Source organism: Nerophis lumbriciformis, linkage group LG16 (genome assembly GCF_033978685.3).
Source record: "Nerophis lumbriciformis linkage group LG16, RoL_Nlum_v2.1, whole genome shotgun sequence".
NCBI lineage: Eukaryota > Metazoa > Chordata > Actinopteri > Syngnathiformes > Syngnathidae > Nerophis > Nerophis lumbriciformis.
This window is the reverse complement of record NC_084563.2, coordinates 14649640-14672098: the sequence shown is the minus strand read 5'-3', so window position 1 is coordinate 14672098 and position 22459 is coordinate 14649640. Positions and strand designations below refer to the sequence as shown.

Here is a 22459-nt window from a genome sequence, read left to right as displayed (position 1 = left end):
GAAGGAAGGGAGCAGATGGAAGCCGAGAGAGTGAGGTCAGCGTGACTTTGACGCTGTAAATGTGTAGCTTGAAGACAAGCTATTTCGACATAAATGGAGTGCTTACCCAAATAAACCGTAACAAACGCCCCCGGGCCAGCTAGACCAAACATACAACTGTCCATCAAGTAAGTTATTTTAAAATTGATCATGATACACGCAGCACATCACGTGTGTTATTCCAACTACATACACTGTCAAGCTAGCTGTGTACAAACTAAACATGAAATGTGGGCTGATACTTTACAGATATTGTAATATGATTGTTCATGTTTTTCCAGTCAGTACGATTGGTGTGTTATCGAATTTTGTTGTGCATTACAAACTCAAAAGTCATTCAGCTGCTGACGCAGCAGCTTACCTCTTGCAGTAGCTAGCCTACGACTAATACCGTAGCATGACGATGTGTTATCATGCAGGTTACGGAATGTAAATGAAGTGTTTGTTAGCGTTTTTCGGAAACATTTTTATAGTGATTTAGAAGCAGAATGGATTGCTCCCATTAGTTAAAGTTAAAGTACCAATGATTGTCACACACACACAAGGTGTGGTGAAATGTGTCCTCTGCATTTGACCCATCCTCTTGTTCACCCCCTGGGAGGTGAGTGGAGCAGTGGGCAGCAGCGGTGGCCGCGCCTGGGAATAACTTTTGGTGATTCAACCCCCAATTCCAACCCTTGATGCTGAGTGCCAAGCAGGGAGGTAATGGGTCCCATTTTTATAGTCTTTGGTATTACTCGGCCGGGTTTAGAACTCACAACCTACCAATCTCAGGGCGGACACTCTAACCACTAGGCCACTAACCATTAGCTCAAGGGTCACCTGGAGGAAAGGCTATGCCCAAGTGGGCCGGACTTGAAATATCATAGCAGGATAACTTTAAAATAAAGACAACAGTTTTTCTTTGTTTTGCTTTGGCCCAAAATAGAAAAAAAGCACATTCTGAAAATGTACAAATCACAAATAATTATCCTGACAAAACACTTCAAATTCTGTGGAAAAAAATGTGTGCAGTTTGAAGAACACAATGAATTTAAACTTTGTCTGAGGGTATCTACAAAGCCATTAAACATTAAGTCAAAGCCTGTCTGGGATTGAACAAAATAAATAATAAATAGATAAAAACTTCTAGGTATCAAATACCTCATTTGTCATGTCCACGTATTAATTCTGTGTTAACTCGACAAACTATACAAACGGAGGTAATCGAGTTACACTGCGTTCACTTTTCTCATTTGAGACAGAGGCATTTTGGGGTAATAAGGGTGCCACAAATTAATGCGTTTGAAGCAGAAGATGCAAAACGGCAGGTTTTACGTTTCATTTGGGTCGACGGGGAGGAGCCACAGCCACGCTTTACCATGAATTGATTAACGTGGACCCCGACTTAAATAAGTTGAAAAACGTATTCGGGTGTTACCATTTAGTGGTCAATTGTACGCAAAATGTACTGTACTGTACCATCTACTAATAAAAGTCTCAATCAAGCAATCAATCAAAGCACAGCTGTATGCGCTTTACTGTGCAGCTCTCGCTTGGCCCCGGTATAAACATGACATAACAGAATTGTTATTGTGACGTCCAGTGGACACATTTACATCAGCAGTTTATTTCAGTAAACAATATGGGGAAATAACTACAAAAGTACACTTCATTCATTAACGGTGTTACAAAAAATGTCAGTTAGAATAATAATAATGTTGGATATAGAGAAACATACAAACTCTTTATTCATTGAATCGAAAATACTGAAATTCCACGACACAGTGAATTTGCGAACAGCTAAAATTATACACAAAACACACTATAATCTGCTACCCAGGAGAAATATAATCTTAGAGAAAAATGTAATTTAAAACATTTGTATGCACGTACAACACTTAAGGCCTTCAGTATATCAATATGAGGAATTAGATTATGGAATTGATTAAGAAAAGAAATCAAACAATGTACTGATATGATCCACTCCAAGAAACTCTTCAACGAAGAAGATCCATGATAAACATTCTGAATTTATGTCATCCATCCATTCATTTTCTAGATAATCTTACTTATCTCACCATATGAAATATTACTTAAAAGTGCAGTTCCCCTTTAAATATGCATCTAAAAATGATACATAAATATATATATATATTTATATATATATATGTTTTTGTTACCTGGGCATGGCGTCCATTAAGGCAGCAATACCGTACGTCATCGACTTCAATCTCCTTGTGTTCAGTAGTTTGTACAGACATTATTGTTTTCTTAAAAAGCTATTGTTCCAAGTTATCTGAGATTTTTTTTTAAAACTGTATATGACTTTTTTTTTTTATAGTAAGCTAAAGGAGCAACTTCAATATCCCAGTGGTGTAATTGAGATTTATAAGTCTTTGTTAATACAGAAGTGACACGGTGGCCTTTCAGAGTCCTTGTACAGCAAGTGTAAGGAGGGTGTGTGTGGGGGGTGGGGGCTTTTTCATCCGCCCGCACTGTCATGGGCGGAGATAATGAATGTTTCACCTTCGCTTTTTAAATATCTCCCAGAGCAGTGGCACTTTTCTGCAACTTGATCACGGCAACTTTAGAGTACAGCTGCGTACATTTGGTGCTGTGGCAACAATAACGAGAACTCGTACTTCAACGAATATTCACCAATAACATCTAGAATGATGCATTGTGTTCCAGCACCTTCCACTAATTGCAGCAACAGTACGCAGGTGTTAAAGGATGGCGACAGTCATGTGGCGCATAAGCATCTTGTGGCTCGTGAGGCATACTTTGGCGATGCATTATTTTTACTGTATTGTTATCAATTCTTAACACAGACAGGTGTGGATATTCTCACACCAGGCTTTCCAGCAGAAGTGAAAATATAATTCACTGTTAGAAAATCACAAAAGCATGCATGCCCAAAGTGGGGCCCACAGGCCCAAATTTAGCCGTCGTGTCATTTTGTTTGGCGCGCCAAAGGGTGGCTAGCAAATGTATTGCATATTCATACTGACCTCTTTCAAGCTGCACTTTCATTGACGGCATGTTTGCGAGGCTACACTGTAAAAAGGTCAGTTGATTTTACTGTAAAAAGCTACCACTGAAATCATAATTTTTCAATTCTAGTAATGCACTTAAAAAAAATTAAAAAATGGCCGTACATTTTCCTGTAAAAACTGACGGCTCAGTCGTTAAATGTTTACTGTAAAAACAACAGTGGTACGTACCGTTTTTCTATTTTAAGGAATGCACCGTACGAAAAATGGATGTAAATTTAACGATAAAAAACTGGCTGCGCAGTCAACATAACTTTAACGTGAAAACAACAGTGGTACAGTTTTCAAATTTATAGTTAATTTTGTTTAAAAACTAGGAATACACAAAAAAAAAAGGGTCTACCATCCGAATTGCGATTCTTATTCATCCAGATTCTAAATCGATTCATAATTTTCAACAAAAAAATATATATATATATATATACACACACACACACACACACACACACACACACACACACACACACACACACACACTACAGGCCAAAAGTTTGGACACACCTTCTCATTTCAATGCTTTTTCTTTATTTTCATGACTATTTACATTGTCACTGAAGGCATCAAAACCATGACACCTGTGAAGTGAAAAACATTTCAGGTGAAGCTTATTGAGAGAATGCCAAGAGTGTGCGAAGCAGTAATCAGAACAAAGGGTGGCTGTTTTGAAGACACTAGAATATAAAACATGTTTTCAGTTATTTCACCTTTTTTTTTTGTTAAGTACATAACTCCACATGTGTTCATTCATAGTTTTGATGCCTTCAGTGACAATCTACAATGTAAATACCATATTTTTCGGAGTATAAGTCGCACCGGCCGAAAATGCATAATAAACAAGCAAAAAAACATATATACGTCGCACTGGAGTATAAGTCGCATTTTTTGGGGAAATGTATTTGATAAAACCCAACACCAAGAATAGACATTTGAAAGGCAATTTAAAATAAATAAAGAATAGTGAACAACAGGCTGAATAAGTGTACGTTATATGAGGCATAAATAATCAACTGAGAACTTGCTGGTATGTTAACGTAACATATTATGGTAAGAGTCATTCACATAACTATAACATATAGAACATGCTATACGTTTACCAAACAATCTGTCACTCCTAATTGCTAAATCCCATGAAATCTTATACGTCTAGTCTCTTACGTGAAGGAGCTAAATAATATTATTTGATATTTTACAATAATGTGTTAATAATTTCACACATAAGTCGCTCTTGAGTATAAGTCGCACACCCGGCCAAACTATGAAAAAAACTGCAACTTATATAGTCCGAAAAATACGGTAGTCATGAAAATAAAGAAAACGCATTGAATGAGAAGGTGTGTTCAAACTTTTGGCCTGTACTGTATATATATATTTTTTATAAGAATACATTTTTAGAAAAACGTTTTAGGCCATCTCAACAGAAGTAGCTGTTTTGAAAAAGTTTCATTATCTTATTATACCAAATAATACATTGCGGGAATCGATTTGAATCGACAATCATGCTGAATTGGGAACCGATTCTGAATCGAATAGTCACCCCAGGAATCGGATCAATTGTTTGCTACACCCAAAGTAAAAACCATCGTAAATTTTACAGTAAAATTGTAGTGACTGCGCTGTCAATTGTTTTCATGTAAAATGTATTGATTTGTTTTACATGCTAACTAGCACCTATTGAACCTGACAAATTGTACCTTATGTTTATGTATGGTGTTTGAGGCTAAATTCCTAACTTGTGGAGTTGTACGCTAAAAAATGCTGGGTTTGGCCCGCGGACCATTGGCACATTTTCACTTTGGCCATTTGAGGCAAAGAGTTTGGGCATCCCTGCACTAAAGCTTCACTGAATCCATTTCCCAATTCTACATTCATGCAAAAATATAACTTTAATTTGACACTCAGACTCTCATACGCTACATTCTTAACGGGCCAATTCTTTCTTATATTGACACTTAAATCTCATCTTCATTTGACTTCTGCTGGACGATTTGTAGGTTATTCTACCCTTTTTGGTGCGGGTGCTGCTGTCATCCGTGTTAATGGAGATGTATAAGTCAAAGGGACACTGATGGGGGCATGTTGCTCAAAGTTATAGCTAAAGCTGTAAGGGTACGTCATAATCACAGTTCGGAATGAACCTCGGTTGTAAAGTCACAGTTTGGTTAATTGTTGGTAAAAAGCAAAACATAAAACTGCTTGGCTTTCATGCAAAAAGCTATCAGGCTGGGCAATAATCTGGTAATGATGTACATATTGCGATAGACATGTAATCAATATTTTAAAAAATGGTTGATTATTTTTTTCCTTCTTTGTCAAAAGAAACCGGAAGTTGCTAAGCATGGTTGCTTGCACGTACAAAGGCACTGATCAGTGGGTGTGACACGCTAACAGCCAACCAAGTAACAGTATCAAATATCAGGTTCGGTTGCGCCATCTTGTTGTCTCGCGGTTGATTCTTGAGTGAAAAGAGACAGTAAAAATCATTGCTGTAGAGAGCAAAGAAATTGTGGATAAAACAGGAAAAGTCGCCTGGACAGTATGGCAGTATTTTTTGTATTTAAAAAGGACCGTAGTCAGACTAATGTGGTGTATAAATGATGCAAGGCACTCCTCCGCAACGAGACCGGTAACACTAAACCACCTTAGCTGTGCTCACCCTTTAGAGCTGTGGTCCCCAACCACCGAGCCGCGGCCCGGTACCGGTCCGTGGATCGATTATTTATTTTTTTTAATTAAATCAACATAAAAAACACAAGATACACTTACAATAAGTGCACCAACCCAAAAAAACCTCCCTCCCCCATTTACACTCATTCGCACAAAAGGGTTGTTTCTTTCTGTTATTAATATTTCTGGTTCCTACATTATACATCAATATAGATCAATAGTCTGCAGGGATACAGTCCGTAAGCAAACATGATTGTATTTTTTTAATTACAAAAAAATAAATAAATAAATACCATTCCCCCCCATTTTTTTACACTGAATTTATGTTAAATAATTTTTTTGGTTGAATTTTGTGGACTGAATTTTTATTTTATTTTTTTACATCAAATTATGCTGACAATTTCATTGAAAAAAAATTAATCTCTTTCTAGTTGCATGGAGACGGCCTCAAAAGTATTTTTTTAAATTGATTGATTGATTGAGACTTTTATTAGTAGATTGCACAGTGAAGTACATATTCTGTAAAATTGACCACTAAATGGTAACACCCGAATAAGTTTTTCAACTTGTTTAAGTCGGGGTCCATCCATCCATCCATTTTCTACAGCTTGTCTCTTTCGGGGTCGCGAGGGATCGCTGGAGCCTATATCACCTGCATTTCTTATTAAAATATTAAAACAATTTAACATTTGTTTATTGGTTTTCATACACATACAATTGACAAGAATTTTCAAAAGTACATCAAATGCTGTTCCCCTCCCAGAAAGTCGTCCTCTCAGTAAATTATAAATTCATGAGGGTCAGGCGATTCCCTTCGGTCCATTTCAGCTGTAAATAACAATATATAAATACTAAATGTCAGTGTTTATCTGTAAATAACAATATATATATATATATATATATATATATATCCATCCATCCATCCATCTTCTTCCGCTTATCCGAGGTCGGGTCGCGGGGGCAGCAGCCTAAGCAGGGAAGCCCAGACTTCCCTCTCCCCAGCCACTTCGTCCAGCTCCTCCCGGGGGATCCCGAGGCGTTCCCAGGCCAGCCGGGAGACATAGTCTCCCCAACGTGTCCTGGGTCTTCCCCGTGGCCTCCTACCGGTCGGACGTGCCCTAAACACCTCCCGAGGGAGGCGATCGGGTGGCATCCTGACCAGATGCCCGAACCACCTCATCTGGCTCCTCTCGATGTGGAGGAGCAGCGGCTTTACTTTGAGCTCCCCCCGGATGACAGAGCTTCTCACCCTATCTCTAAGGGAGAGCCCTGCCACCCGGCGGAGGAAACTCATTTCGGCCGCTTGTACCCGTGATCTTGTCCTTTCAGTCATAACCCAAAGCTCATGACCATAGGTGAGGATGGGAACGTAGATCGACCGGTAAATTGAGAGCTTTGCCCTCCGGCTCAGCTCCTTCTTCACCACAACGGATCGATACAGCGTCCGCATTACTGAAGATGCCGCACCGATCCGCCCGTCGATCTCACGATCCACTCTTCCCTCACTCGTGAACAAGACTCCAAGGTACCTGAACTCCTCCACTTGGGGCAGGGTCTCCTCCCCAACCCGAAGATGGCATTCCACCCTTTTCCGGGCGAGAACCATGGACTCGGACTTGGAGGTGCTGATTTTCATCCCAGTCGCTTCACACTCGGCTGCGAACCGATCCAGCGAGAGCTGAAGATCCTGGCCAGATGAAGCCATCAGGACCACATCATCTGCAAAAAGCAGAGACCTAATCCTGCAGCCACCAAACCAGATCCCCTCAACGCCTTGACTGCGCCTAGAAATTCTGTCCATAAAAGTTATGAACAGAATCGGTGACAAAGGGCAGCCTTGGCGAAGTCCAACCCACACTGGAAACGTGTCCGACTTACTGCCGGCAATGCGGACCAAGCTCTGACACTGATCATACAGGGAGCGGACCGCCAAAATCAGACAGTCCGATACCCCATACTCTCTGAGCACTCCCCACAGGACTTCCCGAGGGACACGGTCGAATGCCTTCTCCAAGTCCACAAAACACACGTAGACTGGTTGGGCAAACTCCCATGCACCCTCAAGGACCCTGCCGAGAGTATAGAGCTGGTCCACAGTTCCACGACCAGGACGAAAACCACACTGTTCCTCCTGAATCCGAGGTTCGACTATCCAGCGTAGCCTCCTCTCCAGTACACCTGAATAGACCTTACCGGGAAGGCTGAGGAGTGTGATCCCACGATAGTTAGAACACACCCTCCGGTTCCCCTTCTTAAAGAGAGGAACCACCACCCCGGTCTGCCAATCCAGAGGTACCGCCCCCGATGTCCACGCGATGCTGCAGAGTCTTGTCAACCAAGACAGCCCCACAGCATCCAGAGCCTTAAGGAACTGCGGGCGGATCTCATCCACCCCCGGGGCCTTGCCACCAAGGAGCTTTTTAACTACCTCAGCAACCTCAGCCCCAGAAATAGAAGATATATATATATATATATATATATATATATATATATATATATATATATATATATATATATATATATACACATATATAAGTCCCACCTAGTAGACAGGAAGTCCGAAAAATGTTTGTTACTTTTGACAATTTCAAACAAACAGAAGAAGTCTGGGGATTGAGAAGTGTATTAAGCACAAAAAGTATGACTAAAGTGGTGATGCTGTATTTTAATTTCTAGTTCAATTTTGTTGACAATTTTTCAAGAAGCATTTTCATTATTAACTTATAAACATCCGTTTCCGTAGCACAACATAATTGTATTTAACTTTATTTTCCCTCAGTTATTTGTGAGTCATTTCTTATGCAGTACTAAATTTTATAATCAGCCTGACCGAAGCCTAAGGTTTTTGTGTTAAATAAACATTAATATTTGTGTTTAACACATGCTTTCATATAATTTGACAGGGTTGTAAACTGTAGGTAGGTTAGATATAATTATTGAATACGATTAAAATCAAGCGTAAGATCACTAATTAAGTGTTATTATTTGAGTGGGGGCCCCTCTGTAGAGGAAACGTTGGACCCCAAGGTCAAAAAAGTTAAGAACCCCTGCATTATGACTGCATTTCCAGTGTCCTCCTGATGCAGACGGCAAACAATCAGCACGTAAAGTGAAAGCTAATTCCTGTCTGTGGAGCGTTGGAGGACATTTAAAATGTGTCTGATATACATAAATCCTGACGGAGTTCCGTTTGAACATATTCATTAATAATGCGGCTCATCTGCGAGCGTCTGATTTAGAAAGGAAGAAAGATGAAGATGGACTGGGCGATATTATTTCTCCTCGCAAACACAACCCCCCTCGCATAAATATTAATGGCATATTTTCAGCTGGTGGGCATGAATCGTTTTTCAAACGGGGAATTTTAACTGCCATCCAAGCGTGTCGGCGCCGCTTCAGGGCCGGCGTGAAGAGAGCGCTTCGACTATTTATTTTAGTTACTTGAGGAAAACACTGATCAATAAGCCCGTTCATCTTTTCCTCGAGCTGCGTTTTAACTGTCATTTTGCCTCAACTTGTTGGGGCTTTTTATTTATCCCTCCAATTTATTGCAAAAGCACGCCCTTGTTGTTTTCTGATTACTCTTATCATTCCAGGTCTACGACCATGAGTACAAAGCGGTGCTGGATGGCGTCGAGAGAGACGGACTGATGGAAATCGACCCCGTTCGACAGGTTGAAATTTTCCGGATCGGAAATGGGAGTCAGCAGGTTCTGGAGGTGCACGACTTCAAAAACGTAAGTCAAGGCATGTCACGGATTCTGACTCCTACGAGATATTGCAGCTTTTACTGACAATAACGCATAGAATCAATCAATAACGTCTTTAGGATTACTAACACGTCATAGTCAGACATCTTGCAGTACCATCTTTGTTCTTTATTCACCATCCTCCTGTTTTGCACATTTTCATTCAAATTACAAGATTTTCAATGAGATCAGTTTAAACTGATTGGTAATAAATTGGTTACAGGCACTGTCTTTTGTTAAATTCGTGAATAAACACAAGCGCCTGTGTAGATATGTCTTGTTTCAATTTGTACACCTGCGGTCAACAGATGTACTTGTGGTTAGAGTGTCCGCCCTGAGATCGGTAGGTCGTGAGTTCAAACCCCGGCCGAGTCATACCACAGACTATAAAAATGGGACCCCGAGCACAACCAGCCACTACAACCCGCTTGTACAGCAAACGCACATTTCATGGCATGCTCAAAAATCACCGAGCTGCAACAATGCATTAAGGCAGATCATTGCAACGCATCGGACATTTTCAAACAAATCTTCCCTCAACCACGACCATCAACTAGCAAGCTAAATACTAGAGTCCGTGAACATTGTTTCAAAGTAAAGATTTTGTATTGCTGCGATGAGGTGGCGACTTGTCCAGGGTGTACCGCGCCTACTGCCCGAATGCAGCTGAGATAGGCTCCAGCAACCCCCACAACCCCGGAAGGGACAAACGGTAGAAAATGGATGGATGGATGGAATTTGTGTTGATTTATTGTGAATACAAAACTAAACATCATGCAAAAGCAGTAAAATGTGATAAATAAAAAAAAATGTGGCAGCCAAAGGACTTCCTCGTTCATCCCCTCTTTATCCACCCACATGGGGGCGATTTAGAGTCTCCAATTAACCAACCATGTGTGTTTTTGGACTGGTGTATCCGAAGAAAAAAAAACAACGTAAGCAATTCGGGCTGGGATTTCAACTTGTTCTCCTTTGAATTTTTGGCCCAAATGTGACTTGCATCGGAGGTTTTTTTTCATGTCAATGTTAACAGTACAATTCAGGCCTTTTTCTTATGTGGATATAAATCCGATATGTATCTGACGCGACTGCAGTCTGAAGGCCGGGTCGCGTTCACCTGACCAATACAGCATCAAAAAGCGATTAGCAACATAAATTATTCGCCAAAATAGACGGTTACGAAATGAATAGTCAACAAAGGAGCAGAAAACAGGCAAAAATAATGTTTTAGGAACTCACGTCAAATGCCCACACGAAGGAAATGTCCCACAAACTGCAAGAGCAAGAAAGTCAAAGTACCACTGATAGCCACACACCTCTGCATTTGACCCATTCTCTTGTTCCACCCCCTGGGAGGTGAGGGGAGCAGTGAGCAGCAGCTGTGGCCGTGCTCGAGAATCATTTTGGTGATTTAACCCCCAATTTCAATTACCTCCAAGGGTTGGAGGTAATTAGTTGGGTCCCATTTTTATAGTCTTTGGTATGACTCGGCCGGTGTTTGAACTCACGACCTACTGATGTCAGGGCGGACACTCTAACCACAAGGCCACTTAGCAGGCAAGAATGCTTGCCCTCTTCCTTCTTAATCTTCTATGCACAATAATACGGTTCAGAAAATGTTGACTTGGATTGCACAAAATCCTTGAAGTTGCCACAAATGTGCCAGGACTGACAACTACTAGAATTGGAGCTTGTTTCCTACCGTAAACACTGTAGCAGGTGTGACATCATGATGCATGTCTTCACGTGGGTCAATTTTTGTTCACATTATGTGTCACATTTTTGTAATGTGAGCAACTACATAAAAATATCAGACTTGCCCCAAAAAAATCCAAATTGGACATCCTTCCCCTGCACTTTGAATGTAGCCTTACAACATGCAACCTGGTTCGACTGCAAACGTAGGACAATGGTGGCTAAATAAACTACAAATAAAACCCAATGGACAGCCAAAAGACACACAGTTATGTCACTTTGCAACAAAATGCAGGTTAAGTGACAATGTGGGTGTAAGTGTGAACATGATTTGCTGTTGTCTTACGCCGGGGTGTGCCCAGCCTCTCAGCTGGGAAATGGCTCCAACTTCCTGCAAACAGGATAATCGGTGCAGATAATGAGTGAGCGAATGACCACAAACTCCTGTAATAACTGCTTAAACACACAGTCATTAGAGGAGCTCGGCTTTACTGTTTAAATGCACTCACTGCAGCCCCAAGAGGGGTTTGTTCTTTCCCTAAAAGGTTCATTTCAAAGTAGAAAGTAGTTTGCGGTACAAACTCCATTAAGAGAGCAGGTCTCCATTTGTTTTCTCGCACCACGCGCTTTTGCCGCTGCAATTTTGTCTGCAGCAAAGCTCATTAACTTACCTTTCATTTGGAAATTGCGCTCAAGTGCGCTGGAGGTTACACAAGCAGCACCTGAGGCAAGCAAGCGAGCGGGCCCATGTCATTATTGTAACTAGATAAACCACCGCTCAAATCAAATACCAAAACAATGCTTGTTTTGATGACACTAGTCAAGCAAAAATTATATTTTTCTGATTCCTTTTCTCGCCTTTTTGAAGGGCTGGACGATTATGGCAAAAAAGAAAATAATGACATTTATAACAACACAATTATTCATTGATTTGAAAGTGCTTATCCGGGGTCGGGTGGCTGGGACAGCAGCTTAAGCAGAGAAGCCCAGCTACTTCGTCCTGCTCTTTTCGGGGGATCCTGAGGCGTTCCCAGGCCAACTGGGAGACATAGTCCCCACAACAGTTCCTGGGTTGCCCCTGTGGCAACCTGCCAGTCGGACGTGCCCTTAACACCTCCCCAGGCAGGCTTTGGGGAAGCATCCTGACTAGATGCCCGAACCACCTCAGCTGGCTCCTCTTGATGTGGAGGAGCAGCGGCTTTACTCTGAGCTCCTCCCGAATGACAAAGCTTCTTACCCCATCTCCAAGGGAAAACCCCGCCAGCCGCAGGAGGAAACTCATTTCGGTCGCTTGTATCCGTGATCTTGTCCTTTCGGTCATAACCCAGGGCTCATGACCATGGGTGAGGATAAAAACGTAGATCAAGCGGTAAATTGGGAGCTTTGCCTTCTGGCTCAGCTCCTCCGTTACCACGACGGATCGATACAGGGTCTGCATCACTGCAGACGTTGCACCAATCCGCCTGTTGATTTCACGATCCACTCTTCCCTCGCTAGTGAACAAGACTCTTAAGTACTTGAACTACTCCACTTGGGGTAAGATCTCCTCCCTACCCCAGAGCTGGCACTCCACCTCTTTCTGGGCGAGGACCAATGACTCGGATTTGGAGGTATTGATTCTCATCTCAGTCGCTTCACACTCTACTGCGAACCAATCCAGTAAGAACTGAAGATCCTGGCAAGATGAAGCCAGCAAGACCACATCGTCAGCAAAGAGCAGAGACCTAATCCTGCAGCCACCAAACCGGATTCCCTCAAACCCCTGACTGCGCCTAGAAATTCTGTCCATAAAGGTTATGACAGAACCGGTGACAAAAAGCAGCCCTGGTGGAGTCCAACCCTCACTGGAAACAAGGTCAGACCCATGCAGACCAAGCTCTGAGACCAATCCAGAGTGTGGCGGTCCAATACCCAATTTTCATTGAGCAGTCCCCACAGGACTTTCCGAGGGACACGGTCGAACGCCTTCTCCATGTCCACAAAGAACATGTAGACTGGATGGGCTAACTCCTATACACCCTTGAGGATCCTGCTGAGATATAGAGTTGGTCCACCACCAGGACGAAAGCCACACTGCTTCTCCTGGATCAAAGGTTCAATGATCCAGCATAGCCTCCTCTCCAGTACACCTAAACAGACCTGAGGAGTGTAAACCCATGGTAGTTGGAACCACCAACCCTGTCTGCCAATCCAGAGGCGCCGCCCCCGATGTCCACGCAATGTTGTTGAGTCTTGTCAACCAAGACATAATCACAGCGTCCAGAGCCATAAGGAACTCTGGGCGGATCTCATTCACCTGCCACCGTGGAGCTTTTTTACTACCTCAACAACTTCAGCCCTAGAAATAGGACAGTCCACCACAGAATCCCTAGGCACTGCTTCCTCATAGGAAGACGTGTAGGTGGGATTGAAGAGGTCTTCGAAGTATTCCCTCCACCCATCCACAACATCCCAAGGCGAGGTCAGCAGCACACCATTCCTACCATACACAGTGTTGACAGTGCACTGCACTGCTTTCCCCCTGCTGAGATGGCGGATGGTGGTCCAGAATTGCTTTGAAGCTGTCCAGAAGTCATTTTCCATTGCTTCCCCAAACTCCTCCCATGTCCAAGTTTTTGCCTCTGTGACCGCCGAAGCCGCACACCGCTTGGCCTGTCGGTACCTGTCTGCCCAGCAGGCACAAGACATCAATACAAAGTTGATTAAACATACATGTCCTTTAAAACCCCACTCGTCGCCTCTCACTGCTTGCAACGCCTCTCGAGAGGACTGGTCCCACAGCCCTTGCTGTGCGTGGAAGTGAGTCCGACTAGATCTAGCCAGAACCCTTCAACCTTGTGCATCAGCTCCAGCTCCTTCACCCGCAGCGAGGTGACGTTCCACGTCCCAAAAGCTAGTTTCTGTAGCCGAGGATCGGACCGCCAAGGGCTCTGTCTTCGGCTGCCGCCCAGCCCACATTTCACCCGGCCTCAATGCCCCCTCTATGAGTGGTGAGCCCATTGGAGCTAATAATAATAATAATCATTTGAAAAATGTTGTATTTATTGTACCAACAAAACTCAACTTTTACCAATTTAATAGAACAATACAAATAAATTAATAATGAATAAACAATAAATAAAGTAACAACAATAAATTGAACAATAGCAATATAATGAAACAATAAAATCGAAATCCTATTAAATGTTCAGCCCTACCTCTTTGTATGTTCTATAACCAAGCTAAAACACAAACACAAACACACACACACACACACACACACACACACACACACACACACACACACACACACACGCACACACATTATTGTATTTTTTACCTTCTTGAGACCTCCGAAAAATGTCTACCTCTTTAGGACCACCCTTTCTAGATATATAAAGACTTGTATTTACAACAATACTAATATATACATACAATGCAAATATAAAAAAGCTTGTTGTGAAAAATGAGTTGTAATTTCACAAGAAAAAGCACACAATTTCACAAGAAAAACTTAGAATTTTGGCAGTATTATAATAAGTCGTAATTTTACTCAACGCAAGTACAAATTTTACAAAAAAAGTGAACATTTGTGCAATATTATGATAAAAGCTGGAATTGCACTCAATAACAGTCGCAATTTTACAAGAAAAGCTAAAAATGTTGGGAATTTTATGAAAAGAGTCGTAATTTTACTCGACAAGTCACAATTTTATAGGAAAACTTAAAAATGTTGGCAATATTATAATAATAATTGGAATTTTACTTGGCAAAATTATGACAAAAGTTATTATTTTACTCAAAAAAATTCACTATTTTACAATTTTGCAATATTGTGATAAGTCAGAATTTTATATGAAAAATATCACCGTTTTGCATTAAAAAGTAATCATTTTACGAGAAAAAAATTGCAATATTACAGAAACAGAAAGAATATGAGAAATTGTTCCCAGTTTTATAAAAAAAAAAAGTAGACACATTGTGAGAAAAAGACTGCTTTTAGTTAATTTATATATATTATTTTTTATTTGTAATCTTTATTATTTACTTCAAGTTATTACAGTACATATTTCATTTTTTTAATACATTTTGGCCAAAGGGGGCGCATTTCAATTTCTTACACACACTTGCTATTACATATGTTGGCCAGAGGGGGAGCACTTCAAATTTTTTACATACACTTGTTATTTCATATGTTGACCAGAGGGGGAACACTTTTAAAACCGACACACAGTTAATTTGAAAAATCCCTCCTTTTTGGGACCACCCTAATTTTGATAGATTTCACCACCGGGGGTGCTAATGAGACATTCTCTATTAGATGCAATGGTTTTCCGTATTGGGACCATGATTTCGGTCCTAACTTGTTCACCGGTCCTCATATGGAAGGTACTTTTCCTTGTTGATGTCTCAAGAAGGGTAGAAGTACAAGTACACACACACACACACACACACACACACACATTCCTGTTGCTTGTTCCGCTTCCTGCTGGTGAAGCAAATCCCCTGAGGAGACACGGTGCTCTTCCGTAAAGAGTAGTTAAGTAGCAAGCAAGAAAACAGAGTAACTCAAACCTTATTCTGAGAGGGGGAAAAAAGAAGAATGGGAAGCAGCTTATATAAAACACACTAAGAGGCAGCCGCGTGCTGATGGCAAAATTGATTCGAAAGGCGAGAGGGCCACGCTTGGCCAGTCCGGACGCGGTCTCCATCAAGCCTGAGGGCAGTGTGGGCATTATGCCACCACAGCTCTGAGGGCTACGGATGAAATCCACCTGCTGTTCTTTCACAACAATGCAAGACTTGTATAAACAGTGGAAGGGCAGAATACATCCTGAGAGCAAAGAATCAGTGACTCTCACATAACAGAAAAAAAACATTATCATTCAAAAACTTGGGCAAAAGTTAAAGTTTGATGAGAGAAAAAAAATAATATTGCACCATTAAAAAGTATTGGTCATCAGTAATGTGTTCCTAGAGCAGTGGTGTCCAAACTACGGCCCGCGAGCATCTTCAATTGGGCCCGCGAGACGTCATGAGTTCAATAAGGAATCTGACCGCAGGGAGATATCAATTCATTTTAAAAGTAAATCCCTGTGCTGCTGTTTTGTCGTTAACTTGTGGACAACCTGACTAATTCAGATCTATGACTACTTGTAATGCTAGGAATAACACAAAGCACATCGTTTACTTATATGGCCCAATGCAAAAAACCTTCCCTAGTCATGGTGGGGAAAAAACACAACACAATTTGTGGATATAATTTTAAAAAAAAATGTCCATGCATGATAAAAAAAAAAAATCTGAATTACACCCATTTAAATCCATTACAGAGCATGATGGGAAAAGTGGAAAACTGCTTGATATTTCAGATTTTTTACAAAACTTTAAGGAGGTTGTCACGGAAGTAAACAAGGTAGGAGTCCGACTTTCACATATTCTTAATATCCGATTATATTAATTTTATATCCATTATTTTAATATAATAAATGCACCTATATATACTGTACATATGTGTGTATATATATACACACACACATTATACATACATTATACATACATATACATATATATATATATATATATATATATATATATATATATATATATATATATATATACACACATATACATATATATATATATATATATATATATATATGTATATATAGTCATATATATATATGTAGTCATATATATATATGTATATGCATACACACACATATTATAAAATGTATATAAATTATTAATTATCCATCCATTATATTATACATTATACATATAATTACTTTACATGCAGTCGGCTTTTGGCCCTCTACCACATTTTTTTAGCCCAAAGCGGCCCCCAAGGCAAGAAGTTTTGACACCCTTGCCCAAGCCTGTTTATGAGCACCAAATTTGATATAAATCTGTCTTCTCCCTCACTCGTTTTCTTCCTTTTGATCCTTTTTGCTTCAGCAAAAATGCTAATGTAGCTGTTAAAATATGAGTGTAATGTTAGCACCGTAGCTCGCTATGCTAGTGGCGCTAACGTGTCAAACTCAAAGCCCGAGGGCCAGATGTGGCCCGCCATTTAATTTAATGTGGCCCGCGAGAAGCTGGAAATAATGTGCGTCAATAAAGCACTTTCTGGCTAAATGCATTTGTTTTTCAATTTTGGCAGAAAAAATTTACTGAATGCAATTGCATATCTTCTAAAATTTATTATTATTTGATCATGCAACAAGATATTGCAAGTATTTTTTTCGGGGTTATCTCAAATGAATACTTGAATATCTGCTTGTCACCTAGACATACGATTTTAAAGCAAGTGATTCATCAATCTGTCGCTAAAAAGACAATCAAACACTTTCCTATGCAAATTGTGTAACAATGTTCATTTTCATATATATTCACTGTTACAAGCGGCCGTCTAAGGGCAGCCATAATCATGACGTGGCCCTCAAAAAGTTAGTGTACTGTATTAGGGTTGCCCTATATCGACAATGTACAACATACTGTAAATGACATACATTAGCTTTTCAAACTATAGTCACACTGTGGTAATAGTTGATGACACATTTTAGCTATGTCCAGCAACTTCGACAGCAACAAGCAAACAAAGGTGTCCTCCACAAAATGCATAACTCACCAGTAAACTACAGCTATTGAATGTAAACAGAGGGAGGAGAATCCATACAAATATCAACAGTAACAATACAAAGTATTGTAAAAGTATACATACAGTCAATATTATAGTGATTAAATCAATATTTTCTATTGAAACAAAATCCTTTTTGTTGTATGTTATTGTTGAAAAACCTAAAAAATAAGAGCAAATAGTAGTTTTTGCGTTTGTTTATGTATTTTATTTACCGTATTTTCCAAACTATAGTGAGCCCCAGTATATAAGCTACACACATTAAATTATAGACAAAAAAAATATTTTTCGATCCATCAGCAGCACCAGACTATAAGCCGCAGATATATACGCTGTGGAATTAGTTTTTACACAGAATTATTTTGTAAATCTTTATTTACATACCTTAATTGCTTCCAAACTGTGTCTGTAACACGGCAGTAAAACGGCTGATCAAACAAAACAGAAGTCATCGTCATGGACCCACTAACTGCAGAAGCTAGCTCTCCAAACAGATAAACAAGCTCAATAACTCCACAGTGACATTTTGGTGAACTTACTGAGGATTTTGTGAAACTGAAACAATGCAAAAAGAATGCCATTGTAAGAATAAGACAAATACAAACACTCGTAAACGTGTTAGCATATTAGCTAATGCTTACGATAGCACGTACAAATATGCATGAAAAATGCAGACATAGCACATGGGATGGTTTAATAAGTACAAACAGTTTTAGTTATATTGTAAAACTTACAAACGTTGCTTGAAGTTATGAATGAAGAAGAATACGAGTAGAACGCTATGGACGGCTAGAAGACTGAACGGCACTATACTTTCGGTTTGAAGCTCAGTCTAAACAGAAGGGCAATGCAGCACTACAGCACCTGCAGTGAGCGGACTTGTCCAAAAGATAGCGCCGTAGAACAAATAATAAAAGCTTTTTTTTCCTTTAAACCATTTTTATCATGGCAGTCAGCAAAGAAAAATACATAAATTAGCCGCACCGTCTTATAAACCACAGAGTTCAAAGTGTAGGGAAAAAGTAGCTGCTTATGGTCCAGAATATATGGTATATATTTTTTTATGCAATAAACGGGAATAAGGAAATAATATATTAATAATAATATCAATTGATATGGTTACATTGCAAACCTGTGTGTTTGTCGGATTACAGTTGTGATGAAAAATGTTATTTAATGATCCTGAAAATGTTAAATATGAACATTGGCCAATATTCCTAAATTTGTAGTATTGCCCTTAAGTAAAGTATCAAACAGAAGAATACGTGCGTATTACATTTGAACAGAAGTGATTGAACTATGAAGACAATCTCTCAGAGTAAGGTTCAAAACAACACTGATCCACGTGACTTTTGAGCCAGGTGACCTTTGGTCTTGCCTTCAAGTGTACTGTGCAGGGGATAAAAACTGCTCTCAAGTGACATTGGAACAGGAGCTGTGTGCTGCGCTCCAGTGAGCTCAGATTGTGTACAATGTACGCTATGGATGCCGTGTCCTCCGGGTCACTGACATTGGACTTCCCACCACTTGACGCCGTCAGCATATGTGTCGCCATACCAGAGTGCGCCCACAACGCCACGGATCTTAAAGAGTACATGGGGGTCGGAGGCTGTGTTTCGATGGATCTCAGAGTGAGACTGGTAGACTAGACTCGGGCACAAAATACCAATCTTGCTCAAATGTTACACTAGTGTCAGTCCCCTCAAACTATGTGGCAAAATTCACAGTGATTTGGCGTAACAACATAAAGTGACAAAGGGTGTTTGGTGCAGAGCGCACTGTTAGCTGTGTGAGAAATTTAAGTCAATCGAGAACCGTGTTGAATCGAGAATCGATTCTGATACAAATCGTCACCTAAATATCGGAATCAAATATAATCGTGTTATTGTAAAACATACATCCCTAAAACTACAACTACTCCCTTAAATCCTTTGTTTTTTGCCCACAAAGTCCACCTGTGTCTAGAGATTTATTTCCTGAATTTGTAAAGATTTATAAAAAAAAAATGAAATTATTGTATAATCACTTTAGTACCGATCATACAGAATACCAACACTAACCTTGGTATGGATAATACCGATTTATGAATCAATACTCCCTGCCCTTATGTGTACGCCTGACCACAACACAGCAACACACACCGTTTTAATTACAGTCTAAAGAAGTCAGTTTTGAAAAGATCATATTCAAATCTGAGTTGGACTACCTCCTGATGTGGCCAGAGTCTGATGTGAAAAGATCAGATTTGAAGAACTTTGGAGCGTTTAAAAATCACATTTGGTGTGTGGCCAAATTAGGAGCCTTTGTAATTCCCATTTACATTCCAAATAATATCTTGTGATGTACTGTACTTTCTGGGCTATAGAGTGCACCGATATTTAAGCCACACCAACCAAATTTTAGAAGACTTAAATATTTTTTCATATATTAGCCGCCATGCACCATAAGCTGCAAATATATACCGGTACGAAAGTTTTTTGTTAAGTTTTATTTACATACCTTAATTGTTTCCAAACGATGCCTGTTCCACGGCAGTAAAACGGCTGATCCAACAAAACAGAAGTCATCGTCATGGACCCACTGGCTGCCGAAGCTAGCTCTCCAATCAGCTACACAGACGGTGACGTTTTGCGGAATTTTAAAAACTGAAACAATACAAAAAGAATGCCACTGTAAGTTCATAATACTAACACAGACACTTGTAAACATGTGAGCATATTTGTTGATGTTAACCAGGCTAGCTTTAATACATTCCGATAGCACGTACAAATATGAAAGAAAACACTCCTACAGACATCACACACGGGGCAGTTTAGTAAGTAAGAATTGTTTTGTTTATATTGTAAACCATAAAAATGTTGCTTGGGGTGATGAATGGAGAATCTATACAAGCAGAAACGCTACGGACGCATAGTAGACGAAACTGGATATAATTCCAGTTCAAGGCACAAAACAGAAAGTACAATTTCAACCCGCAGCACCTGCAAGGAGCAAACGTGTCCAAAACATGGCGGCGTAGCACAGACAGTAACAAACTTTTTCAGTGTCTCGGTGTTGAAAACTATTTGTTGATTACAATACAACACGGCTGTTAGCGAAGAAAAATCCATGAAATAGCCGCACCGTTATATAAGTCGCAGGGTCAAAGGCGTAGAAAAAAAAAAGTACCGGCTTATAGACCGAAAAATACGGTATATCGTTAACGCAGTAGGCTGCAATATATTTCCGACATAGATTTTAAGCCACATCGCCCATCCCTTTTTTTTTTTTTCCCCACATCGCCCATCCCTAACTGTACCAATGGTCAAACGTTCACGCCACACTGTTTGAGAAGCACTGGTTAATACTAGAGATGTCCGATAATGGCTTTTTTGCCGATATCCGATATTGTCCAACTCTTAATTACTGATTCCGATATCAACCCATACCGATATATACAGTCGTGGAATTAACACATTAATATGCCCAATTTTGTTGTGATGCCCCGCTGGATGCATTAAGCAATGTAACAAGGTTTTCCAAAATAAATCAACTCAAGTTATGGAAGAAAATGCCAACATGGCACTGCCATATTTATTATTGAAGTCGCAAAGTGCATTATTTTTTTTTAACATGCCTCAAAACAGCAGCTTGGAATTTGGGACATGCTCTCCCTGAGAGAGCATGAGGAGGTTGAGGTGGGCGGGGTTGGGGGGGCGAGGTTGAGGTGTGGTAGGGGGTAGCGTATTGTAGTGTCCCGGAAGAGTTAGTGCTGCAAGGGGTTCTGGGTATTTGTTCTGTGTTTATGTTGTGTTTCAGTGCGGATGTTCTCCCGAAATGTGTTTGCCATTCTTGTTTGGTGTGGGTTCACAGTGTGGCGCATATTTGTAACAGTGTTAAAGTTGTTTATACGGCCACCCTCGGTGTGACCTGTATGGCTGTTGAGCAAGTATGCGTTGCATTCACTTTGTGTGTGTGAAAAAGCCGTAGATATTATGTGATTGGGCCGGCACGCAAAGGCAGTGCCTTTAAGGCACACCCCCAATATTGTTGTCTGGGTGGAAATCAGGAGAAATTTGGGAGTCTCCCGGGAAAATCGGGAGGGTTGGCAAGTATGACTGGGAGACGCAACTGCTCTGTACTTCTCCCTACGACCGTGTACACAGCGACGTTTTAAAAAGTAATAAATTTTACTTTTTGAAAATGATACCGATAATTTCCGATATTACATTTTAAAGCATTTATCGGCCGATAATATCGGCAGTCCGATATTATCGGACATCTCTAGTACATACTGATATTTAACATAATGAAAAAAGGGCTTAATTGTTTAAGAATTACACCAGCTTAAAAAGCATGTATGCACATCACTGAAAATTTGGGGGACCAACTGACATTGCCTGATATTTCTACTCACAGGTGCTGAATGATGCATGCAGTTATGTCTTCCATTAGGGCTGCAACTAACGATTATTTTGATAGTAGATTAGCCATCGACTATCTTAACGATCGGTCGACTAGTGGGATAATAAAACGCACTAATGGCTCTAATTTCGACTTCTAAATGCAGCTCAAGTTATTTTGTGCTTACAAACAACAAAGATGACTAATTCATTCATAAATATTTATTTATACTGTAACTGTGCTACTCATATAGCTGTTATAAAGAATGAAATTAC

The 22459-nt window shown here is 40.3% G+C and overlaps 1 protein-coding gene across 1 annotated transcript in view; it reads left to right on the top strand.

The window, feature by feature from the left end:
* Positions 1–22459, top strand: part of tnmd (tenomodulin) — a 177665-nt gene that overhangs the window by 66534 nt on the left and 88672 nt on the right. Inside the window, exon 3 of the mRNA XM_061976495.1 lies at positions 9335–9475. Coding sequence (XP_061832479.1) covers positions 9335–9475 — 141 coding nt within the window. The remainder of the gene's footprint in view (positions 1–9334; positions 9476–22459) is intronic.